The sequence below is a fragment of the Betta splendens genome, chromosome 15, assembly GCF_900634795.4.
Source record: "Betta splendens chromosome 15, fBetSpl5.4, whole genome shotgun sequence".
Taxonomy (NCBI): Eukaryota; Metazoa; Chordata; class Actinopteri; order Anabantiformes; family Osphronemidae; genus Betta; species Betta splendens.
In genome coordinates this window covers 14723406-14747854 of record NC_040895.2, presented here as the reverse complement: position 1 = coordinate 14747854, position 24449 = coordinate 14723406, and the positions used below count along the sequence as shown (strand labels likewise).

At 46.0% G+C, this 24449-nt stretch overlaps 1 protein-coding gene across 4 annotated transcripts in view; it reads left to right on the top strand.

The window, feature by feature from the left end:
* The window catches only part of grid1a (glutamate receptor, ionotropic, delta 1a), a 132534-nt gene that overhangs the window by 58762 nt on the left and 49323 nt on the right, over nt 1-24449 (top strand). For all 4 annotated transcript variants that reach the window (XM_029174823.3, XM_029174824.3, XM_029174825.3 and 1 more), the window contains one exon: nt 20855-21139. In XM_029174823.3, coding sequence (XP_029030656.1) covers nt 20855-21139 — 285 coding nt within the window. The remainder of the gene's footprint in view (nt 1-20854; nt 21140-24449) is intronic.

The following is a 24449-nucleotide window of genomic DNA, read 5'->3' as shown; positions in this document are numbered from 1 at the left end:
ATTGACAGCACTAAGCCAGCTTGGCTCGGCTCAGCGTGGCAATTTTTTGGGAGGATCTGCTGTTCACAAACCCGCTATTTTTTTTTTTTTCGCTCTCAAATCCTCGGCTTAGTTTTCACCTCTCCGCCTTGACACAAATACTAAAGCGAGCCAGCGAAACGCTGATCTCTGGCCAGCAGTGGCAGCTTGATGATAAACCCGCAAAGTGCATAATTGACTATAAATTTATGGTATTTCATATTGAGAGGAAACAATTACTGCAGTGTGTGGTGCTTGATTTGTGCAGCTGAACGGGACTGGATGGCAAGATGAAAACCTGTCGGTGACTCATTCTGTGTCATGCAGCACATTGCACCATTTACGCGTCTAATTGCTAAAACTGGTCGCTTCAGACGATGACTTTAGCAAATATTCAGTCATGCCTTGTAACATTAGCCCTAAAATCAATCTTTTAAGAAGATAGTCTGGGGTCCAAATCAAATATTGAACATTCCTTTGCCTGAAACAAACATTGACTGTAATTCTCAGTTTTGTTGCCAAACGTCTGCAGCGTGTGGTGCGACTGTGGCAAAGCTGCTGGGTTTACAAGCATAATTTAACATGGATTACTTCAGCTGTGCTTTTAGGAAATGTTCATCCTTGAAGCTGCGGCGTCTCATACTTGACTAGTCATTTTCTTTGGTCCAGTGAAATAAGCTCCCCGGTTGTTATTGTGTGAGGAGGGAAGTCATCAGCGTGCTGTGTCTTTGTCTGCGTGTACACGATTTAAGAGTAACAGGTTCTCTGAGAGAACACGCCAGCAGAATATTTCACTGGACTGCAAATGAACAAAGTTCTCCATCTTGATAAAACCAGCAGCAGAACTGTGACAGAAATAAGCACAGATTCATTTCTTCTCAATTTGAAAGTAGAAAAACTGGCACATGAATCATTTTTAAACTGTGCATCACTTCTTTTCAACTAGAGATTAATTAAGGAGCCATTGGAAGGAGCTCATGTCTGTAATTGGTAGACCTCTGATTCTCTTCTAATTATTGTGTCTTTGTAATTGGAATTGTAGATAATCACCAGGCGTCTGTATCCTTATTGGCCTGGATAACTGGGTGTAGAAGGTACACGGCGCTGATGGAGAGTAAAAAGAGACAGAGAGTGGAGATTAAAATGGAAAAAAGGAGATTAATTGTGTGTTGTCTCAAGATTGGCTCCCAGCTTCCAGTTTCTTGTCATGCATTTTTACGAGGTGCAGATGAAAAGGAGCCCTTGTGTCCCATGCTGATGAAATTAGGGCCCCGAACGAAGGAGATTGGGAGAGTCACAGTGAGAGTGGAATGAAGAAGGATGGCGGCTGGCTGCGGAGCGCCATGAGAACGTGAGGCAGACCCAAAACAAAGCTGGAGTGGCGGAAATTAAAGGATTAGAAAGGGAGCAGATAAAGGCGGGGTTTTATTGCAACACTCTGCACATTAGTTCGGTCTCCACTTGACCTGTTCAGCGAACAAGGAAACATATTTTCTGATCACACTTGGAATATAGTTTGTAAAGCGTCTCCACTAATCCGTTGCAGAATGAATGCAATTTCAAATAAACTGCTGTTTTCAATTACTGTAATCCCGCTGGTAAAGAAGTCTCATGGGGTTATTTCTGTACCTGATATTTCAGAGTCTATTAAAGGTTTTCTTTTACCGAGCAACATCGAAATTACTGCAGAAATGACTTGAGTCAGACCCAAGACTCCAAACCTCCAGCCCTGTTACTTTCAGATTGTCTTGCACAAAGATAATACATACAATAAGATGAGACAGAAGATTCCTGCACATCTTGTATTTAGGCAAACACACAGGGGAAGCGTTGCTTTCTTTGCGATCATTGCACGGTTTTAAAATTCAGTTCAGCCAGAGCTTTAGATGAAGTTGGATGAGTCATTTTCTGCATGTTTCCATGGGTTTTCATTACCCAGATTTCTGAAGTCCATGTACACTCATTCCCCAATTACCTTGGTCGCATATAAACGCAGTGAGTGGCTGCTGGAGGCGGCGTGTTTTAATATGCTGCATATATCTTCATGTTTCTGGATCCTAAACACCTCAAGGTCTTCATTCAAATTAAGTCATTAAGAAAGAGTGACATGGGTGAGAAAGAGAGAGAGAGAGAGATAAATGGGTGACAGCAAAGTTATGCCAGCTTAATGTATTTGTGTGTGTGTGTGTGTGTGTGTGTGTGTGTTTGTGTGTGTGTGTGTGTGTGTGTGTGTGTGTGTGTGTGTGTGTGTGTGTCCGTGCACATGCATGTGTGTGTGCGTGTGCATGCGTGCACATGCATGTGTGTATGTGGCCAACACGGAAGCATTTCATCAGAATCCTTCTGTCATTCAAACTTTGAATGGCAGCGGCTTGAGCATAAAAATAACCGGAGGTGAGGGCTTCTTTCCGATTACTATGAAAAATGGGAGGAATTCAATTATAGCTGTGCATGCGTGTGTGAAGGGATTTGGAGGTGAGGCGGTCTTGTGGTGTTTCAATTGTGGCTGTAAGCCTGGAAATTTCACAAAGTTTGCCCGAAACATTAAATGATAAGAGAATTAAAGGAAAATGGCGCATTCACACAGTCATCGGCACATGGAGCGTTGTCTCCCACATATGAGTCTCAGGCCCCACAGTAGCACTGCCAACCATTATCCAATTTAACCTCCAGACATCATTTCACTCATAATTTATATTTTCTGTTCATTTATTGTGCAGCTGTGTTTTACTCTGATAAAAAAGTTGCCAAATTCTCCTTCACTGTCGATTCAGAGAGTTCAGACTAATACAGTTGCTAGGTGTCCTTTTCAATGGCATCCTTTTCATTGATTGGAGAAAGCTGGTGGTTCCACCGTTGCTAATGGCCTGCAGATGTGTCTAATCGGGGACTGGGTGACCTTTAATAAAGACATGCACCTCCCTACACAGCTCCATGCACACATACTGTACTCCAGCCAGTCGAGGGCTGCTCTGCTGCCACTTTCCTTTAATATGAATGCACAGCTGTTATGCAACAAATAGCTTCTCTCGTGTTTCATTTAAGGCGGATCGTTAAATGAAATATTATGCTCTGTGTCAGAACAAAACTTTTAAACCACATAATTGTTTTCAATCTATTGTAATATCTGTAGCAAATGGTTGGAATGGGTCCTGCAGGCAGGTTATCTGGTGTGTGTGTGTGTGTGTTTGTGTGTGTGTGTGTGTGTGTGTGTGTGTGTGTGTGTGTGTGGGTGGGTGAGTAATTGTGGTATCTGATCACACTACGATTGTATTGAAATGAAATCATTTCGCTTCATTCTGCTTGGCTGGAGTTTTCTCACAGCCAAGGAGGAATATTCACGAAAACCTGCTCCTGGAGCAAAACTGTCTAATGAAAGTGTGAAGAACTTTCACAACTTCAGTCTCTCGTCTCGCAGAGACGCCTGAACGCCTGTGAGCCATCATGGGAGCATGAAGGCAGCTGCTCTTTTGCCGAGCGCGGACGTTGTTGTGTTTGTTTGATCCTCTCTAACACGTTGTCTGTCTTGGATGGTGCAGACGTTGCAGAGGAACCCTTTCAAAGATGTCATTTTCCAGCATTCGTGGCAGCGAATCATCCACAGGATTAAAATCACCACAGGAATGTTCTGTCATTTGAAGTCATTGCTCTTGCATTAGTGCACGGTCCCCATAGTGTGCGAGTGCCCGACGTGAGCGACCTCGCGCCGGCTCAGCGGCGCTGCTCGTTCTCACTTCCTGTCTGCAGCAGCAAAGACGCTCATGTGTTAATGTCCAGCTCTACAGACTTTGAATGAATCCCTGCTCTGCCTGGGTTCGTTCTGAGTTCGCCCTGTTCCTGCACCCGTAGGGTTTTAACTGTGCCCACCTTCGTTATTCTTAACTAATGTCCATCCATAAATATATGCATACAAATGTCCACATACACAGATCAGTGGGCTTCCCTTGCCTGGATGGCCGTGTAATTGAGTTTTGGGGGTGCATCCTGGCACTTCCTCTTTGTGGCAGACTCCCCTCATTACAGATGCCTAATTGGGATTAGTGCAGCATTTTGTTTTGGCGTGGCTAACAAGGCTCGTGGTCAGTGCCAGTATCTGGCTCGTTCTTTTCATCCAGTTCCCGGACCAGAAGTGCGTCTGGAGTGCGTGCGTTCGCTTCTGCTGCGTGGATGCTCCACGTCCAACGACAGTGCTGCATGTGCTGCTCTGGATTTACACATACTGTAAGCCGGGGAGCCTTGGGTTCTCCCACTGAAGCCATAGCGTCATATATTCCTACTACACATACAGTAAGTATCTGCATAATACATTGTCTTCTGAGTTATGCTGTTCTTCTTTTAAATTAAGTTCTGTGCAGGAATGATGTTGAATTTTTATTATAGCACTACTGCATATTGTGAATTAGCCATAGGTCAGAAGGAGGCTTTGTCTTTTATGCTGCTGTTTGTTCCCAGCTTTATTTATTTATAATGCAAAATAGAATCTATGTAACCCATAGGCGGTGTCCTCATCAGGTGCCAGCACATAAAATGGTTCAATCACCTTCATCTGTGACAGCGGGAACATTGTTCTTTACGCATGACGGCTTTAATTACAGTTTAACATTAATTATAGCCCAGCTATTTCTATTCATTCTGCAACACTAAGTGGATTATGTTGCTTCCAGGACATACGTAACGTAAACCTTCCAGAAGTTGCACCTAAAGCAATTATGCGATGGAAAGTTGGGTCCTTCTCCTGCCTTTCTCCACTTCGCTGTGTTGTTGACGCCCTTTGTGTGTAAACGCGCATGCAGACGCTCCAGGAGACAGAGACAAATATGAGGTCGCAAAGAAAACATTTTGGACTCTGACCATTTCACCGCCGATGCTGAGACGCCGCCTAAATGCTTTTTGTGCTCCCTCAAAGCGCCAGACGCTCGGTCGGGTCTTCCATTATTCGAGGGGAGATGAATATACCTGAATAAGAAAGTCAGCCAGGAAATAATGAAGGCCAGACGTAACTAATGAGCTGAGTGCTGTGTGGCCTAATGGCGCCGCTTCCCACGGCGGACTTGCAAAGGCTCATGTAAACTTGTAACTACACTGATCACAAATAATGAGATTATATCACAAAACTAAAGTCACCCAGTGGAAGTCACTTTATTGCGTCGCCTGTTTGTCTTTCTCTTGGGTTGTGAAACCTGCTGTGATTGGCCAAGAGGCCGAAACACTGCTTAGTTCTGCAAACGTCCTTCCAGCCAAATTAAGACATCATATTCATGGAATGGAGATATTTTTTGTGAGGCTGCAGCCTCTTAAGGAAGAGGAATTACCGAAATGGAGCCCGACAGTGAACAGCTCTGTCAATAACTCCTTGTCAGTTGAAACCGCTTTGAATGGACCAGTTATTGGATCTGAAAATGATTAGGATGTTCTCAGCTCCAGCGTTGCCCTAGAGTTATGTCTGCTGGACAGAGATCAATGGTTGCTTGCTTTTTGAGGGTTTGATGACGATGAATTGTAAAAAAAATGGCTCAGACTGCGTTTTTCTCATTTCACTCGTCTTTCACAACCAACAGCTGTCATTTGCAAGCCGTTGCTGCCAGGATGCATAAAAATGAGGGCAAGTGCAACGATTAAAACAAACTCTCCCCTTCAGTACTTTCCAAACTGTGTCTACACAGATTATTTAACAAAGACTCTGTTTGGTCTTCACCAGTTCTACCGTTTTGATCGTCTGCAAAACTAAAAAAAAAAAAATGTCATGGACTTATTTTCCTCCTTTCGCTTTTCATTTTTATTTCCAAAAATGATGTACTAAGAACCTGCAGTACCTTTCTCTTCACCTCCGCCTTGTCAGCCGGAGCCAAGCGAGCTTTTTAAGGCTTTCATACCACAGAACGAAAAAAAACCTTGAACTCGCTCATTACTGAAAAATCTCGCCAACCGGAGCAGGCATCAAAGAGCGCTCCAAAATGACTCCTTAATACCTCTGAATCAACAGCGGCGCGTCTCCGTGCCCCACTTTACGCTATCGACATATTTACATCACCTTGGAACAAACCTGGCGCTCGCTGCCGATGCCTGTCTGGTCACGTGGCGCTCCAGCAACGCGAAAGTGCCAGTCAGGCTCGTTCTCGCATCGATTTTGAACTTTATTATTTTTCCTGTGTCAACTTCGTCAAACGGTTTTGTGAGACGCTCCCGGCTTTGAATCGTGTGCAGTAATAACGCGGTCTGAAGGCAGAGACTATAATGTGTGTGTTTTAAACACCGGAGACTGTTTCCCCGCAGACTGCGGTGTTGTCCTTCTGCTTCTGTTTGTTGTTCCACATTTGTTTCCTCGTTAAACATCGTGTGCGTTTACATCCACGCTGCTTTTTGGCCTGACCTCCCGTCCGTTACCTGCTGCCTCGTGTTCCATCTAATGCGCCGCGTCTGTTCGCGTGCGTGTCGGAGCGACCACAGTGTAACATCCTCCCGACACAAGCTGCGCCGCGGTGCAAACATTTATTTTTTTTCTTGCCACGTGCGCGCGGAAATCCGCTTTCGTCGCGTGCGCCAGACGCGCCCATCGCACGTTAAAGCTCCGGGGGCACGTTGTCCTCCAGCGCCGATGTGGCGGCGTCACCTGTCTGTGGATTGCAGCCAAAGTGTGTCTTCGCATTAACTGAATGGTGATTCTGGGCAGAAGCCTGATGGGAATGAAAATGGCTTTGTGGGTTTGTGAGCAGCACGAGTGAACGAGTGTTCAGCTGGAATGAGTGTGACTCACTGGACTATTTATGAAAGGATGACGAGGTGTTTACATCTCTTTAGCACCTCATATATCTGAACTAGACTGAATGAATTCATATTTTAAGGCGATCATCATGCTACTTATATAAATATATGGTTGTGGTTATTGGTTGTGATCATGTTTTCACATTATAGTAGCGTTTAATGGCTTAAGGAAATCCTGACCCATGTTCTTTTTTTGATAAGCTTTACTTCACAGACTCCTGATTCAACCGTGAGCTTAAATCAGTCCTCTGTCACATTCTCACTAAGATATATATTTTTTTACCAAATATTGACAGGTGCAGTCATGGAATGTGTCCCGGGATTTGTTCCAATAGCTTGTTCCATTTTTAAGCCGGTTTCAAGTTGGTAAACATCTGGATTTGTTGGGCGTTGCGAGCAAACACGTCCCTTATTGAATTTTGTTATTCTCATTCTCTGTTTATTTAAGTCTCTGTGGCCTCTGCCTCTGCTACAGTATTAAAGTCCATTCTTTAAATATTTATCTAACATCCGACAACAAGTGGCATTTTTGATAGGATTCTGTGTCATAGTCTGTGTGTATGTGATTCTCCATCTACCACGAGAAAACGAAATAAAGACAAGATGTCAAGTATATTCTGTGTATCCGCTCCCTGTAAATAGTGGATGCCACTTCAGACTCAACAGAAATGTAAAGCAAAAACAAAAAAAACACAGCGTTGAATCAGCACCTCCTGCCCACTGATGCAGTCTCTGCTTTCCTTCCACCGGCTGAAGGAATTCTCCTGGCGCCGGCGGCGCAGTGGTGAGGCATTTGTTTTGACCCGCCAAATTATAACGTCTGCTCTTATCAACGCCCCGGGGGCCGGATGGGGGGTGGAGCTGATGGTCGCTGTCCGTCCTCGTCAGGTCGCCGGTCCGTCCGCCGTCACTCCAGCAGCCGCCGACCTGCCACGGCGGCGTATGACTCAAAGAACCTGGTTTCCAACACACAGCGCAGACAGATGAGTTGTTTGAGGCCGAATGCCTCCACGCTCGACCTCTTGATGGCGAGCGTGTGACTGATTACTGGCTCTTTCTCTGACTGCAGGACTTTCCCGTCTTCTCCAGTCTGTTTTACTCTGGACCGTGTGCTATTTTAGCTCCAGCATCTTCTGGCTGACACCGTTATTCCTGGATTTATTTGCCCACTTTCATGCACGTCTACTGCCAAACTGGCTGCCATTGTGCATTTGATTCCTCCCCACATTTGGTGTTTGTGTGTGGATGTGCTGATGTCCTGAGCGTTTGGGGCAGGAGCGGTTCCTAATGAGGATGTATGGGCCTGGCTGCAGACAGCCGTCCAGCTGGCCTGCTGCAGAAATGCATCTGATTTCACTCGCAGGTCCTCCGTCCGTGACATTTCCTGCGTGTCGCCTTTGTGCACATGCAGCACTTGCACGCGCACAAACCTGTGAGGACGTTCCCTGACATAATGCATTCCCATTTAGTCCAGGCAACTGCAAACACATGCACGTCATTGTTAGCATGCTGAGAAGGTGTCAGGGCCTGGTCAAAGGCAAATCACACATCCCATTACCGGCTGCTGCCACAGTTCAGCCACCGTTACCACAACCATTCACTCCATTCAGCTTTTCCCATCTCTCGTCATGCTTTATTTATTTTTTCTTTCACCTACCAGCCAGCTGTTGTGTGAGACCATCTCCCTTGCTGCTTCAGTCTCATTTCCACTATCCATCATCCTGTTTGTTTTTTATCTGTGTGCTCCGTCAGCCCAAACCTGTCTGCTCGCTCCTCAGCGTCGCCCTCTAACTGGCTTCCTCGCCGGGTCTTATTGCTCTGCCTCCTCCAAACTCTCTTATTCTTGTTCTTTCTTTATACGTCTCCCAGGATCGATTTAACAAAATGCAGAGCTCTGCTATTACCCTACGGGGACGGCCATTTGACGGATCCAGTTGCTGGCAGCATGAGCCAGCAAACACAATGGGGCAAGGATGAAGGTAGATAGACACTGACAGCTAACAAATAGGCCCAGAGGACTCAACAGGAAGGAGAGCCAAGTTCCACCCACATTAAATGCTTGATCTCTTCACTGATAGCGAATGAACCAAAGTGGCAGCGAGTGAAACCGATATTAGCCTGAAAGATGCCGCAGATGTGTGCAGCTGTGGATGCGAGTGTAATAAAACAAATCAAAAAGACTTTCAGGTGTTTCGCGTTTCCTTTATCGCCCTGGCATTCAGCAACACGCCGCATCTTCAGCCCACAGCGGCGGCGGCGGGTGAAAAGTGAGCTAAGAAGATGTAAAATGAAACCCGCGGCAAGAGATGACAGAGAATTTGGAATAATTGTAAACGTTACTCCCTCCGGGCTGCAGCGCAGGCAAAATACAACAACAGCAAAAAATAAGTCAGTCGAGCACAAATATGTTTCCTTTCTTCAAATGTTTCCATCCTGAAAAAGGCGATTCATTATGAGTTGGTCTCAAGACAAGAGCTGCGTTTCCCCACACGGCCTGTAGAGGGAGCACAGGAAGCCCCTCCCCTCCCCGCTTCCTCCAGGGAAGCTTTAATTTTCACTTACTGCCTCTGTCACGCTTGACAGACGCACCAACAGGTGCTCAGCCGGAGCTCTGGGTGGAGGACGCTGACAGGCACGGCCCGGTCGTTTTCCATCCATTAATGCTGCCGATGGAGCCCGGATCTTGCTCAGTGTGTCATCAGCCCCGGGCTACGTCCCTCCGCCATCTCCTCCGCCGCACCCGGACCTAACGTATTGTTTTCCCACTTTGAAACGGAGCAGCTGAGACGAGAGACGTCAGTATTTTATTCACATGTCGAGCACAATGTGTCATAGTATTTACACTGGTAGCATTTAGCAACTGGATCAGCCGCACGTGCCCGGTACAGTACAACATTCACTTCCTGAACCTGACAAAACACTATTCTTAGAATGATAAAACGTTAGCATGTGGATTTGCTGGTCAGGCTTTTATTCTATTAACGCACTTCTGCTTTTGTGTAATTTTATGCAGGCAGAGAAGCATGAGGCTGACTGGCCTTGATTAATTCTCTGTTAGACCTTGAACACTGTAATCGTGCTGTGCTGTCAGGTGATGGACCCTATATGAGGGTAGCATATGTATTAGTGGGTAACATTAAGCTGGGAGAGGTTTTACTTTTTTCCCAGAACAAGCATGTTTGCAGAGCTAATGAGCAATGATTCATCTGCTCCGCTACAGTCGGGGCCGAAGAGATGCGTTTGTAATGGGAATAAATGAAGGGGGGAGGAACCCGCACACGGTGGGAACGCGGGCGGACAAAAGGACCGGGATTCACAAACACAACACGTCGAGCGTTTGAAGATCTGAGAGACTGAGACAAGACAGCAGGAGTCCTCAAGCAGATGGCAGCTTAGGTCTGCTGGGTCATACAGATCAGTGATCACCGGAGCACTGTACAGAAGAGTGATTCAGCAGCCGGCCACCTGTGCTCCATACTAAATAAAGAACTCTTTACTTGGTCCACACGCCAACAGGAAGCTGCTCTGTGCATCACCAGTTATTAAGTGTGTTTAGCAGTGCGGATAATTACAAATGCAATCCATCCCCGCTAGTGATAAACAATATATATATATAAATATATAACTTTATCATTGTCATTATATGCAGAGGTCTTAGTTTGAGTCATAGCTTCATCCCACACAATCTAATAGGGTTAAAGCAGCAACATTCAGTATCTGTGATTTGGAAGTGGAGATGATGCTCATCCCTGAGGTGCTGGGTCCGTCCAGGTGGCTGCAGGAAGTAGAGGCTAATAATGTGTATGCGCCGTAAGAATGTCTGGTTTGTGGTTTTAATCAATGCCGGAATCATGTTGAGGTGCAGAGCGCAGCCTTGGCTGACTGCATATTAGCTCACCTCGTACTGACACTTCAAATTGATGTTATCAACATGGTAATAGTCCTACTTTTGCCAGCTCTCTGCATGCGTTATGGGGGATGACAGCTTACTTAGGGACTACATAAACTGAATCATATTTCCACTACATCCCCTGTCCTCTCACATTTACCTCAGTATCCGCTGCACAGGGTCTGAGCCGGTGGGTCTTCAGTGGATGTCAGAGTGAAAGCAAAGCATCGTGGCCCGTTGGGCAGCACCTGCAGTCTGACGCGCTTTATCTGCAGCCACATGATCATTTGAGGCCCGAAGAAGTAGATAAAAGAATGCAACAGGGCCGGTGCTGAGCACTTTATTAGGTACAGCTGTAGTTAAACCAGAATCCAATACAGAGCTCTTTCATTACTGATATAAACCTTTGCTACGTAGCATCCACTAACTGAACACAGACGACAGACACGCCCATAAAAAGTCTATCTCGAATGCAATAAGCGAACGCATGCTTCTACCTGTGGCAAACCTGCCTCATTTCATGCATGAGCAACTCCTCCTCCGCCTGGTGTTGTCTCGACACCCGACATCTCTCAAAAAGGAAATTAATAAAAACAAATGCACAGAACAAAGAAGGGCTGAAGAGTAGGAAATTGGATCCTAATTCAATAAATGATTAGTGCTTTGCTGTTTAGGATCTGAGACAGTAATGACTTCTTGGATCAACCAGATTCTATACAGTATGTGACGGTGTTATTGTTTATTAATTGCCTTATGTCCGTTCCATCGTGACATATGTAGGGCAAAAAATATTACCTGCAGCTGACATTTCATTTTCACGCATTGTGAAATATTATGCGGAAGGTGGATTTATTTTACTCAAATATTTGTTTCTCACCGTGAGCTCAGGAATCGATAATGCCGAACCAATAAGCTCTTTTTGTGATGCAGCCATAATCAGAGACAGACATCTTCATGTTGGAGCATCACACCCTCCTCTGTGAGCTGCAGTTTGTGATAAGATGCCTCCTCCTCTGTCTTTTTGTTTCAGCTGTGTCCAGAACCTAAATGGAGTCCATCTGTAATAGAAATCCTGGGCCAAACACACCTGTGGGTGTAATAGTGGTGCACTTTTTTTCTTTGTGTTCTGACCCTGTGTATCTACATACATGTGTACATCCAGCGCGACCTGCTTGATTATCCTGCGTTTTTGTCTCGACCCGGTCAGCGAGCCGGGCTTTCAACTCCGCTGAAGCCCGGGCCTGTAATTCACACAGCCAGCAGTACAACCGCATAGTGGGCCGCCCTGCTACTTTATATGCTGGGCCACAGCGTCATTTTCAGCAAATTTGGACCAACTAATAAGGCAAGAGTAAAGAGTGGGAGCTGTCAGCTGTCAGTCAACACGGACACGTAGCACCGCTTCCAATTAGCAAACTTTGGTGGGCAGAGAGAGAGAGAGAGAGAGAGAGAGAGAGAGAGAGAGAGAGAGAGAGAGAGAGAGAGAGAGAGAGAGAGAGAGAGAGAGAGAGAGAGAGAGAGAGAGAGCGAGTGAGAGAGAGAGAGCGAGTGAGAGAGAGCGAGAGAGAGCGAGAGCGAGTGAGAGAGAGAGCTGGGCTCCGTGATTGGGTTTTAATCTGATAGCAATAAAGTAATTTCCAAACCTTTGTAGCTTTTAGTGACCTTAACACAAGATGTTATCTGTGATGGATACGTGGATAAAGAGTGACATGGTTAGAATCTAACCCTTTGTGACATCAGAGCTCATACAGTACATACAGTAGCGTGGTACAGTATTTGTACATGCGTCCTGCAGCAGATGTTTAATGAACTGTGCCGTCGGCAGGACGGCGGCATCGTGTCACCTTGGCATTTTTCTACAGATGCTTATCCTGAACTTTAAAATCCTGCCTGCTTGGGTGTTTTTTGTCACTGGGAAGGACTGTGCTGCTTTAATGGACTTGATAATGGGGATCCTTCTTGTGACAGCCATTACCGCCTGGATCTAATGTGCACTCTCAAGGTAGTATGTTGACATTTTCAGCTTGGCACATCCAAAAGCTTGGCTCGTCACGCATCCTGCTCCAATGTGTCCAGCCTTCCAAGGATAATGAGCTAATTTCTTTTTCAATGGGACACAGCTAATGTTAAAATGGGAGATTTTTCATAGAACGAAGCATCACAATTATGTAAAACCGCACATTTATGGACGATACATTTTGGATCTTTAACCAAAAATGTCCTTTATCGCTTGAAGTGGTTTATGACTAGGTAATAAGAGCGAAACCATTGAAGAACTACTGTCATTAGCTTTTATCCCAAATAGTACTTTGTAGTTCTCACTATTTTATTAGTGGGAACTACAGAGAATTATAACTACAGTTCATTCAGCAGTTTCAAATGCTAAACAGTTTTAATCCCAAGTTAGACAAAAAATACATCAAACAGATTTTTCGGAGCACTGATTTTTCCTGTTTAAAACCGGATCTAATGAATCTTAATGTACGTCTACATCCCTTTTCCAGTGAAGCCGATGAGAACGTGATGTCCTCTCTGACAATAAATGAACCTAAATCACTGAAAGCTGAACCTGAACAGGTTAATAGTAGACCTGCGTCACTACTGTTTGTTTGCTTTTGCCCACACCATTACCCTAATTTAAAGACGTCACAAGGGCTAATTGTGTTTCATTGTTTACATCTTTCAAATCAGTCTATGTACAGTCCTCTGCCTGAGATTAGCAGCAAGTCAGATGCTCTGCTTGTTATAACTGCTAACATCACAGCTGGTGTTTTAACAACAAGAAGTATGTTTTCTATATACTAGCATAGATACAGTTTATGGTAGCAGAAGCTCTGGATGAGCTTTTCTCCAAACACCTTTGTGTCATCAGGTCTGCGTATGAACACATGTCCAGCTTTGTTCAAGCTGTGGGAGCAGGTGGCTGTGGTGCCGTTTGCCAAAGTGAACCTCAGTGAAGCAGGTCAGTGTCTGTAGCCAACGCACTCGATGCTACTCTGGTTAAAGGGAAATATCCAGTAATTCATTAAAAAAAATACCCCACATCCCGTTAGAAATGCTCTAAATCACATCAGCCACTAAAGCCTGTGTCAGCTCTCTACGCTGTTACACCATGAACCTCCTATTAAGCAAATAAAAAGATAAATAACACAGCAGTATTTAAATTCATGATATTCTGACTCTATGCAACAGTTAGAGTAGAACTTGGGCAGCAGCCATGAATGAACTTATGCTAATTCATTATTTGTCTTGGATGTTTTGAGATATTGCTTGAGATGCAGATAGATGGAGAAAGACAAGGTCAAGTGGCGATAAGCGTAACCCGCAGGGCGAGATTAACGGGACGAGAGCGATGCAAACACAGAGGTATCAGACGAGAAAGGGAAGACAGAGTGAGATATGCCGACGTGGGGGGGGGTGCGACCAGTAAACCACAAAGAGAAACAAAAAGGGAGATGATATCACAGCAAATGACACATTATCAACGGGGAGCGTGACGTGTTTCCTAATGCCGCCAGACGAGCAAACACCCAGTCTGTCGCCGTCCCAACGGTGAATGAATCATGATTATCCTCTGACAATGCTAACCAATCTTTGTTGATGACACCATCATAATCAATCATCGCCACACCCAACGCGTGTTTAACATACATAAACTGGGCTCCCTCGTCGCCCGCTTTAGCATTCAGCACGACGCCGCTAGTGGAACCTCATCCTGACAGGAAGCACTGCTGCATGCTAATCATGTCAGGCTAATCAACCTTGTACGAAAAAGGAGAAACAAAGATCAGTGCATATTAAAATGGCTATATTGCGCACATTAGGCCGGCCGTATTAGGCCTGGAGCATCAGTGGCTGCGCGAGGCTGACAGAGGAATAAGTGGCATTAAGTTAAAAGCACTCCGGGAGATGGAACAGAGTGGTCCGTCCATTCTTAGTCAGGTCGGCGTTGTAGCAGGTTTAACAAGCAGACACAGACCTTCTCCCTTTTCCAGCTTCTCCTGCGGGATCCAAAGTCATTCCCAATCCCTGGTATCCCGCCAGTTTGTCCCAGGGTCCTCTCCCAGTGGGACGTGTCTGGAACAGACTGGTGGCAGGCGCCCAGGTGGCATTCAGTCAAGATCTGGCTGTGAATGTGTGGATGTGAAGGCACGGCAGCGTCTAAACCCTAAATCCAGTACAATCCATACAAGGTCCCCTTTACTGCAACATGCCAAAGTCAACAAGATCTTCACCTTCAAAAAGAGTGTTAAGCTCCTTCACTTGAGACAAGGACTCGTCCCCAACTCTCCAGCAGAGATCCATGCCCTCAGACCTGGAGGTTGACTCTTACTGCTTCATGCTCCACTGCAAAAAAGTCCCAGTGAATGCTGAAGGTCAGAGTGGTGGGGATGCATTTAAATGTCTCCATATACAGTATGTCTCAGAATGACCTGAAAGATGTCCAATTCAACATTTCCACCAACGTCCAGAAGCGAAAGAGCTGCAGTAAGAAGATTAAAGTCAGTACTAACTGATTAACAGTTGAAACGAATGAGACGAGACACCTAGTTTTACAACATGCTCTCTGTCGGTTACTCGGCTCTGTCTGCACACAGGATGAGCCCATCCAGTCTAACAACGCTCTTTTTCCTTGTTTGCTGAATGTTTAACGAGGAGCTTTAGGTGCATTTCGTTAAGCTCTGCTTTCAGGCTGCAGAGATTTAGACTGCAGGCCTTTCGGTGTGGCATCCCTCAGGTGTCGGCAGCCAAGCACTATCTCTGAGCATAAATTTTACATCTCCTTTTGTCAGACGCTGTGTCGAAAATAATAAGAAGCATGTCTCTGAAGTGTGTTTAACGCAGGGACCCAGGAAGCTGAACGGAACAGTGTGGGCTGCATTTTCAACCCCCCGAACCCCTTTTGATGTGGCGATAAGCTACACAGATTCAAAACAGAAGCACAGCGGTCCATGCTGCATGTATCGATATATAGATCGATACATATGGATCTGTTCATTGGCACAGATGTACTACTGTAGTTGTCCTGCCCCCGATGACAGCTGCCTGTTACACATGTAGATATTCAATGAGATTTTGCACGTTTGTTATTATAAGGAATAAGAAACATAAGAAAAATCAAACTGTAATATCTAGTTTGACTCCTAGAAACAGGGACAAGAAAGACCAAATTAATTAACAGACTGACAGTAAAATCTCATTGTGTTGTGTGCATTTAGAGTAAAGTATGTGAAATATATACTGTGAACTGCCTCTCGCCGTCTCTGCAAAACTAACATTATTTAACATAATCTCATAAAAAGCCAAGGTGCTTTAGAGTAGAACTCCCAACAAGTAATCATAATTATAAAATGAATTGCAGCAAATGAGAATTGGAAGCATGTGCTTATTTGGGTGATTTATGGCACACTCAGCGCATCCAACCCCCCCAGGCCACCAGGACACTCCTGCACATGTCCTTTCAAGAAAATGATCTCCTATTAAAGAACACTATGTTACTTTTATGGAGGCTCATTTGGATCCGCGTTGAGACTCTGGTCCGATCTATGTTGAGAAACTGCAGCTTGAAGTGCTCATTGCATTAAGAGTATTTACATTCTGTTGTGATGTATCCTGGAACAGAAGCTGAACATGAGGCTAATCTCTCTCCCGGGCTGTTGTATTGGGATCTTGCACCAAAGTGCTGGTCCTATGACTGTATCCACTCTATAAACAGTAACTACTGTATTAAGTCCCTCTCTGCCATTCTGCCCATTCGCTGTCCGGAGGGTATAATTTACTGCGGCGAAATTCTCACGGTTCAGATGACATGGGCAGTCTGAGCATCAATAGTATTGACAGGGATAATATGTACCCTTATCTCCGTCCGTCAGCAGGAGAGCAGGCACGAGAAAAAGGGCCGAGACCAGTATCGTCTCAAAAGAATAAAGCAACGCCAGACGTAGTGAATGGAGACCGAGTTGATGCCGACTGAGGCTTGATGCTGTATGTGCCATCAAAACTAGCACAAAATGCGTTTTAATGACCTAAAGGAGTCTGTTGCAGAATTGATTAAGCTGCATGGCCATTAATAAGAGCAGTTTACATCCAACATCTGTCTCTGTCAGTTGCTGGCTTTATGAAACGCATTAATCCACAGAGACTTAGAGATGACACAAACACTGAGACAAACTATGAACAGGCAGCGGCACGGTGACATTTATGAATGTTGGATGGTTTAACATTTGACTATAGAGCATACACTACCACTACAGTGAGTGGAGTATGTAAGTCCAAATGTTTGCACCAGCTTCAAAGCAGCCGCTTCACACAGACATGTTGTTGTAGAATGTATATTGTAAAGGTGAAATAGTAGCCTCTGACGTTACAGATAGATATGGAAGTAGTGGAAAACAGGAAGTCAATGAGACTGACTGTAGTTTGTGCAGCAAACTTCAGCGATGCTTCATTTCAATCAGCTGCAGAGTTGCTGCACATTGTTAAACTTCAGCTGCCAAGTCCCCCCCCCCCCTTTGTTCATCCTGTGTGGTGAAGTGCCATTATCTAATGGGAAGCTGCCAGAAGTAGAGTGAAAGGGCCCATTCATGGGGAGATGACAAGATTCAGGCTCCTCTCAACTGAGCCTGAGCTGCATGACTTAAGATAGCGCCGATCTTTCACCGGCTGAAACATTTCAAACTGGCCACGGCCAACTTTCCTTGCTCGATATGTAAGAGCCATCAATGACTCATTTAAAGTGAACTCAATCTCAGCTCTAATTTGTTCTGGAAACTAGAGAAGCATGGTTGAGTGTCCTCTATAGTACAGTTTCCTATTTAAGCTTCTTATTCTCCCTAAATGGAAGATTAAAACAGTGAAGATATATATTTTTTATTCTGTCCTTCAAATTAGGCCTTGATACAAAGCCGACTTTATTCATGTAATACAAACTGTCTCAATTAGATGTGAGTGGCCCCATTGTCACTGTGGGGCAGATTGGTGTTGACGATATCGCAGCATTCATCCCAGTGGGACTTTCTCCCTCAAATCCCAGGATCGCGCTCCGAGTCAGGCCAGCTAAATGAGCCCGTCTTATTTAGACTGTGAAATCGCCGCGACAACCCCGATCTATGCATTATTCAGCACATCCGCGCCGGTGCCATTCGCCTCGTCCCTCCGCATTACGCTGGCAAAATGAGGGCGAGACACTGGACGGCGTCCCTGTTCTGATGCGGCCGCGAGCCGCGGCGCCGCTGAGCGTCCGCCTCCTCCGTGGCCCACGCGCACTGGGCCGCTGTGATGAGGTGAGGCCGGGACGCCTGGTTGTTACGTAACGGCTCCAATCAGCGCGCCGCATGATTTAATTGTGACATAACGCAACTGTATGAGGTGCTCGTTAGATTAGATGTGTGTAAAACTTCATTTCATCTCGACCTCATTTCATCCATGCATCAGCCGAGGAGGCATCAGGTGATATTGGCGTCTTCATTGTAACCGTATGGATATAAATGGTTGTTCTGGCTGTGCTTAATTCTGACTGTGTCTCTCCTCCACACACACAGCAGCAGCAGAGTTGCTGTCATATTTTGCAATGTACCTCATGTAAGCGACGCCGGCGCTGGCTGTTATAGCTGTTTATAGTTGCTTTCTGAGAGACGGCTGCTGTATTTGCTATATATGTATTATATATTTAAGGTGTATGAGGTTGTTATGTGCTGACAGATGATGTCAGATAATATCGGGGAATGAGTGATGGGTCCGTCCACTTCACTGGGAACATTTAAGAGTCATTATTCCACCATTATCATCGCTGCCAATGACTGCGGAGCCCTCCCACCTTCTGTCGTTGGCCGTCTGCAGTGTAATGGGCCTGGGGTGTCCATTAGGGAGCCAGAACGGCCACAGACTTGCTTCAGCTCTTACAGACGATAATCAAAAAAGAAGAGATAATAAATGGTCAAACGTTAGCTCATCTCCAAATATCATTTGTCCGGCTCGCTGTTCCAATTTGAGCAAACATCGATTTCATTAGATGTTTGGAGGTTGTGCGTCTGAAAGAGAAGGAAAAAAACAAAAAAACTGACGATGCGTTCAGGGACGGTATGAAGTGCAGGTCAACGATGTTGCGAGGCGTTCAGGGACAGTACAAAGCTGTACATATACATATTTATACTGTTACACTGCAGGCAGCTCTGGAACGTTTGTAGGCTGCTCCGCAGGCAACTCTCACGGGATTGGCTCCGTTTCCAGTGAACAGCATTACACAGCTCATTGTCGCCAGCTGACACATTTAGACGCTGCCGCGTGCTCTAGATTTGTATGTTGTCAATCACATGACGTCCCACTGAGCGACGGATTATCATTTCATGTTCTACTACAAAACATTTGCCAAGAAGCGCGTGCTGCCCTTCCCTCTGTCTGCCCCCCCCCACTACACACACACACACGCACAAACACTTAGTCTGCTTCCTGCTCTGGAGACTCTCTCTCCTCAGCATTCATGCGAAAAGCTACAAATAATACCTGCGCTTCTTTCACAGCGCTGGTGCTGTCTCCGCCTCGGCTGTTTGACATTTCCATATCCCCACTGCTGCTATTTTAGTTGCCCCACTACTCCAGTAGCCTAATGCAGTCCTGTGCTTGCTGATGGAATTGTCATTCGTCATATTAATAGTCCGGCCTCTAATTTATACTCACGCGATCCTTTCCCCTGCATGGCTCCATTCACAGAAGCCCCCTCCTCCATCGCTGCATCCTCATCCATTCACTTGCGACCACCTCACTAATGCCTTTACGCTTTGGTTCCATCCATAACCACCTCCATTTGTCTTCACCGGCCGCTTCGCGTCTCCTCTGGGTTCATTTGTGATTTTACTCCCCATGTGCTGCGTGTTTTGTGGTATCTCCATGTGTATCATTAAAATATGCTGCTTAACCACAGTGCTGATACGGCCTCTGTTTTGCTGTATATTGTGCAGGCATTAAAGCTGTGTAATTAGGTGGTTTTATGAAAGCCAGTGAACCTCCAATTGCTCTTTTTCAACAATATGCTCAGCAGTTTATACTGGAACTGAGAGCGCTGCCATGTGAGAAAGTGTGAGATGAATTTTAAAGGAGTCTTTGCAGCAGTTTGTCTTGTGTCACATTCAAAATTAGATGATCCCTGTAGTACGGTTACGCAACTCGTAACCGAGCTGGAGCTAAGCGTTACATGCACATTTAGCATTCATCATTAATGCTGCTTTCAGCTTACAAATTGTATTTGTTTCCATTTCCTGCTAAATGGTCGTGTCTGTGTTTTGCATTGTGTAATTTAAAATGAGGTGAAAGTGTAAGAAACACAAAGTCGCTATTTTAATTCTAGGCTCTGCTTTCATCTCTATCAGAATTGTTGCTTTGTAAAAATTCTCACATCTCGTGATACACAATTTCGATGAAGCAATTCAACTCAAGCTAAAACAGACATTTGCATAGCAATGCTTTGCATTGAACTACTGTCGGCTCATTTGAAGAGTGAACTAACAAACGCCCAACAACTAAGATGGCTGCAGCCTCACGCTCGTTAGCTATTTACCACCAATTAGAGCAGGTCAGCGATGTCAAACGTGGCATTTTCAGCTTTCAGTGTTTGGCGTTTTATCCCTGCAGACACGCTGACCCATCTTAAGAGGATCTAAAGCTGCTTTTTCCAATTACATATGCAAAAAAAAAAAGGAAAAAGCGCTTTAAGACCAAACACAGACGCCACAAACATGTGTCTGCATTCTTAAGCAGCGCTGCGTTACAGACTTTAATCGCATGTACATGAAAGAGATGAAGCCCAACGGGTCTTTAGGGCAGTATTTAATTCAGACGCATGGGACGCATCCGTTGGCATCAGAGCGTCTGCGTGCGGTTAACGCAGCCTTGATTATGTTTGGTGACAGGTTCCTTCCACTCAGCTGCCTTTTCCTGCATGTTGGGTGCATAACACACTGAGTCTGTGTTCGTTAAATGACCCTTAGCATCCTCACTGAGTCTTACCAGAATAGAAAACATTCTATTGAACTATTTATGTTTTAAAATTTGTTATTTATTATTCTTATTGATCCGCTTGAGCTGCTTTGAATATTCTTATCATATTATTCTTTATCCTCCACGTCCTGTATCTGTGTTTTCCCCTTAAACATCTGTCGTCACCACTCTCTCCTCTTCCGCCCCCTCCAGCCTGCGAGTTGATGAACCAGGGGATTCTGGCTCTGGTCACGTCCACGGGCTGCGCCGCCGCCAGCGCCCTGCAGTCCCTGACGGACGCCATGCACATCCCCCACCTCTTCATCCAGAGGAACGGCGACGGCGGCCCGCGCGCCGCCTGCCAGCTCAACCCCAGCCCGGACGGGGAGAGCTACACGCTGGCCGCCCGGCCCCCGGTCCGGATCAGCGACGTCCTCCTCACCCTCGTCTCCGAGCTGTACTGGCAGAAGTTCATCATCTTTTATGAAAGCGATTATGGTGAGTTGGAACTAGAAAAAAGAGCAGTCTGACCGCATCCCATAAACGTGCTAGTTGTGTGTAAGATGGTGTCTGTGCTTAATTTAGCGTCGGGGGAGATCCGCGCCGCCACTGAAGTTGAGCTGTCTTAACACTGAGAGTTTATACGCTGAAAGGACTACAGAGTTGGAACTGAGATGAAAGACCATCAGCACCCACGCAGAGATGCACACACATACTGTAAAAGAGGGGAGAAAATCAAAGTTAAAAGAATTTGCGGTGAAAAATAAAAATAAATTCTCGTCCCTGCATTCACGATTAGGAGAATCCTCATGAAGAGACAAGTCAGAGCCTAATTGGCTCATCTGTGTCCCAGCAGTAATTTAAATATTCTCCCATGCTTTTTTATATTTTCTGCTTCTCGCCGATTCCCTCGTGGACCAGCTTTTGACCCACATTTGGCTGAAGTCACAGGTTTGTGGATTGAGAGACGATGGGCTGGGAAGTGCAGAGGGATGAAGGGTGTGTTGCTGCATTGGCACTCCTCAGATCACACTTTGCCGCTGCTGGATAATATTTTACCATGTGGAAGAGTGCAATCCCAAAAGGAGTGTAAATCCTTTTTTTGTTATTTCTTCAGTACATTTGAAGCTGCGGTTGATGGAGTATAGCACAGCGGGCCCTCGGGGGACGACAGCCACCCACCATCCTTAGACAATTTTCCACTCCACTGTTTTGACTCTATAGCGAGTCGCACCGCTCCGTGTGAATGTGTGCGACACGCTGGCTCCCATTCAAACAGATCCGTCCTCCGAGGGCGTCTTCTTTGCAAAAGCGCTCGATCAGCATGGCGTTGGATCAATTAAAGCTCCTCCGCGGAGCCTTTGAGCGGCTCCGGCTCCAGCGGCCGCGACCTCGCGTCCGCCTCGCTCCGCGGCCGTCCGTCTGCCGCTCGTCCGTCTTTCTTTCTGCCTCCGCTGTCTGTCAGACGTGGCTAACTAGCTGTCCAGCTCCCCGTCTGTCTCCGAGCTCTCCGTCTTCCTTCATCACATTCTGCCAAGCGCTGTTTCTCTAAGATATGTCACCTGAGCGCTATCGCCGTCATTCTAATTCCCCCGACAAGGAACCTACAGTTTACAACAAGGAAGACTCAGTTTAACACAACAGTGGTGGTGATTAAATAATGAAGGGAAATATTGGTTCAAACAAAATAACCTTTGCTAAATTAGGTGCTACAAAGCAGTCTCCATTGGCATTTGAGCTTGTGTTACACTATTTAGCTCTCTGGTCATTTAATTAAGGGATGTAGCGTCTAATTAGTTTCCTCCTTTCAGAACAGTCAAAACACCCGCAGTTCCCGACTTAAGGCTGAACTACAATGACCCACACAACTGCCTGGTTAGAGGAGCGCTGCAGCAAACTGTGCTGACACATAATGAACGTCTACTTGCCACATGTTAGTAGAAAGAGACACGTTCCAGGGCAGACGGCCTGTGTGGTTTTCCCCAGCGTTAGCGAAGATACGACTCCCACAGCACATTTTCAGACACGACCCAGAAAATGTGTCTTCTATTCCATTTTCTGAAGCATCCACGTTTCTCTCGCTCTGAGCTCTCATGAAGTTCGTCACAGAAAACAAAGACAGGGAGGATGAATCTATTAGAATTACCACTTATGCACTGAGCCTCAGACCAGGCCGTAAAGACGCCTCCCGGAGTTCAAGTGGCAGACACGTTTCTTTTCCTGAAAAGTCACTGAGTTTCTCAGCAGGACGATGTCAGGCCTCATACTGCTGTATTATAACAGCATGGCTTCACACGCCAGCTCTTATTAAACTGAAACCCTGCCATTTTAGAAGGCGGCCTTCACGTCTTCCATGAAAAATGATATTCACACCTCATAGTCGTCTTTTTAGTATAATAGAAAAACAGGCCTTTAACAGAATTCACGCTGATCAGGCCCTTTAGCTGTGAAAACAAGCCCTGACCCGGGGAGCTATGGACTTCAGACCCGTGAGTGTTTGCTGTGGTGTCCGGCACTAAGATGTCAGATCCTTTAAGTCCTGGAAGGTACAAGGTGGAGACTCTGTGGATTGGACGTGTTTGTCCAGTACTTCCTGCAGATGAGGAATGTGAAGCCAGCGCCTCGGACTTAGTTTGTTCTCCCTCCACCAAGAGGCCATCGGTGAATATTGTTTCCAAGGAAATGGGAAACGCAGTTGAATGCAATAGGTGTCACAGCAGTCCCCAGAGGAACATTAACCAGAACATCCCACGACTGTGGCTCAGAGACTTCTGCTTAACACATCGACTCTGAGGACAAAATGTTCACTGCTGCCTCACACTGATGCTAACAGGTGCCATGATGATCAGTTCAGTCCCCCTGTCAGTGGTGATGAACATGTGCTTCGCCGTTGTTTCCATCCTTTCATTTGCATTTGCCAGTAAACTGCCCTGGTATCTATTGAGGAGTGGTTGTGGTTTTAGGTCACAGGTGCTCCACCTTCATAAGCGCAGGTGCTGTAGGTTTGCGTGGTCTCATACAGTAGCTTCCAGTGTGCGCTGTCAGATCTGCGACATCAGAAATGAGATTAGGAAAGCGTGGCACCGTCGCTCTCGCCAGGTTCTCAGTGGGATCCTGTCAGAGCCTTCTTGTCTCCTGGCTCCAGCTCTTTGTGTTTAGCACAAAAAGAGCAAAGAACGCGCGGTGACTTCTAAGTTCCTGCCACGAGTCTTGTTTTGCCGGGCGGCTGCGTCGTCAAAGCGCTGATGGTGCGTTAATCTCCCGAATAAGGCGTTAGCAAAGATGGAGCACCTCCTCGCGTGTGGCCTCCGGCGTTCCTGCACAGAGCTACACACGGAATCATCAGAAACCTCATTATCTTTATTACACGTTCTTCACAACGCTGGTCGCGGGGCTATTTTTAGCCTTTAGACGGTGGCACGAACGCTGGGCCGGTGGGTTTTGCTTTGAACATACAGTGGCCTGCACATCTGGCTCCTCCGACCTCAGGGACGAGTGCATCTCGGTGTAATGAAGCGTGTCAAGAAAGTCAATTCCTTCCACTCTCCACCGATGCATCGGTTACATAAAGGGCCCATCACAGCATGGGAACAGCCTCTGAAGCATCACCTCTCCTTCCATTTGTCATTGTACATTTGCAACACATAATTTGGTTTCGTTCACAAGGAGCAGAAACGCGCTGATTCGTATGCGAACGGTCGCAGCACAGGAAGCAGGATGAGAATGCATTACAACTCTAAAGCAGCCTTATGTGCTTTTGCCCCGGGGCCAGCACTGAAAGACAACCAAATTATGATAATCCAATAAG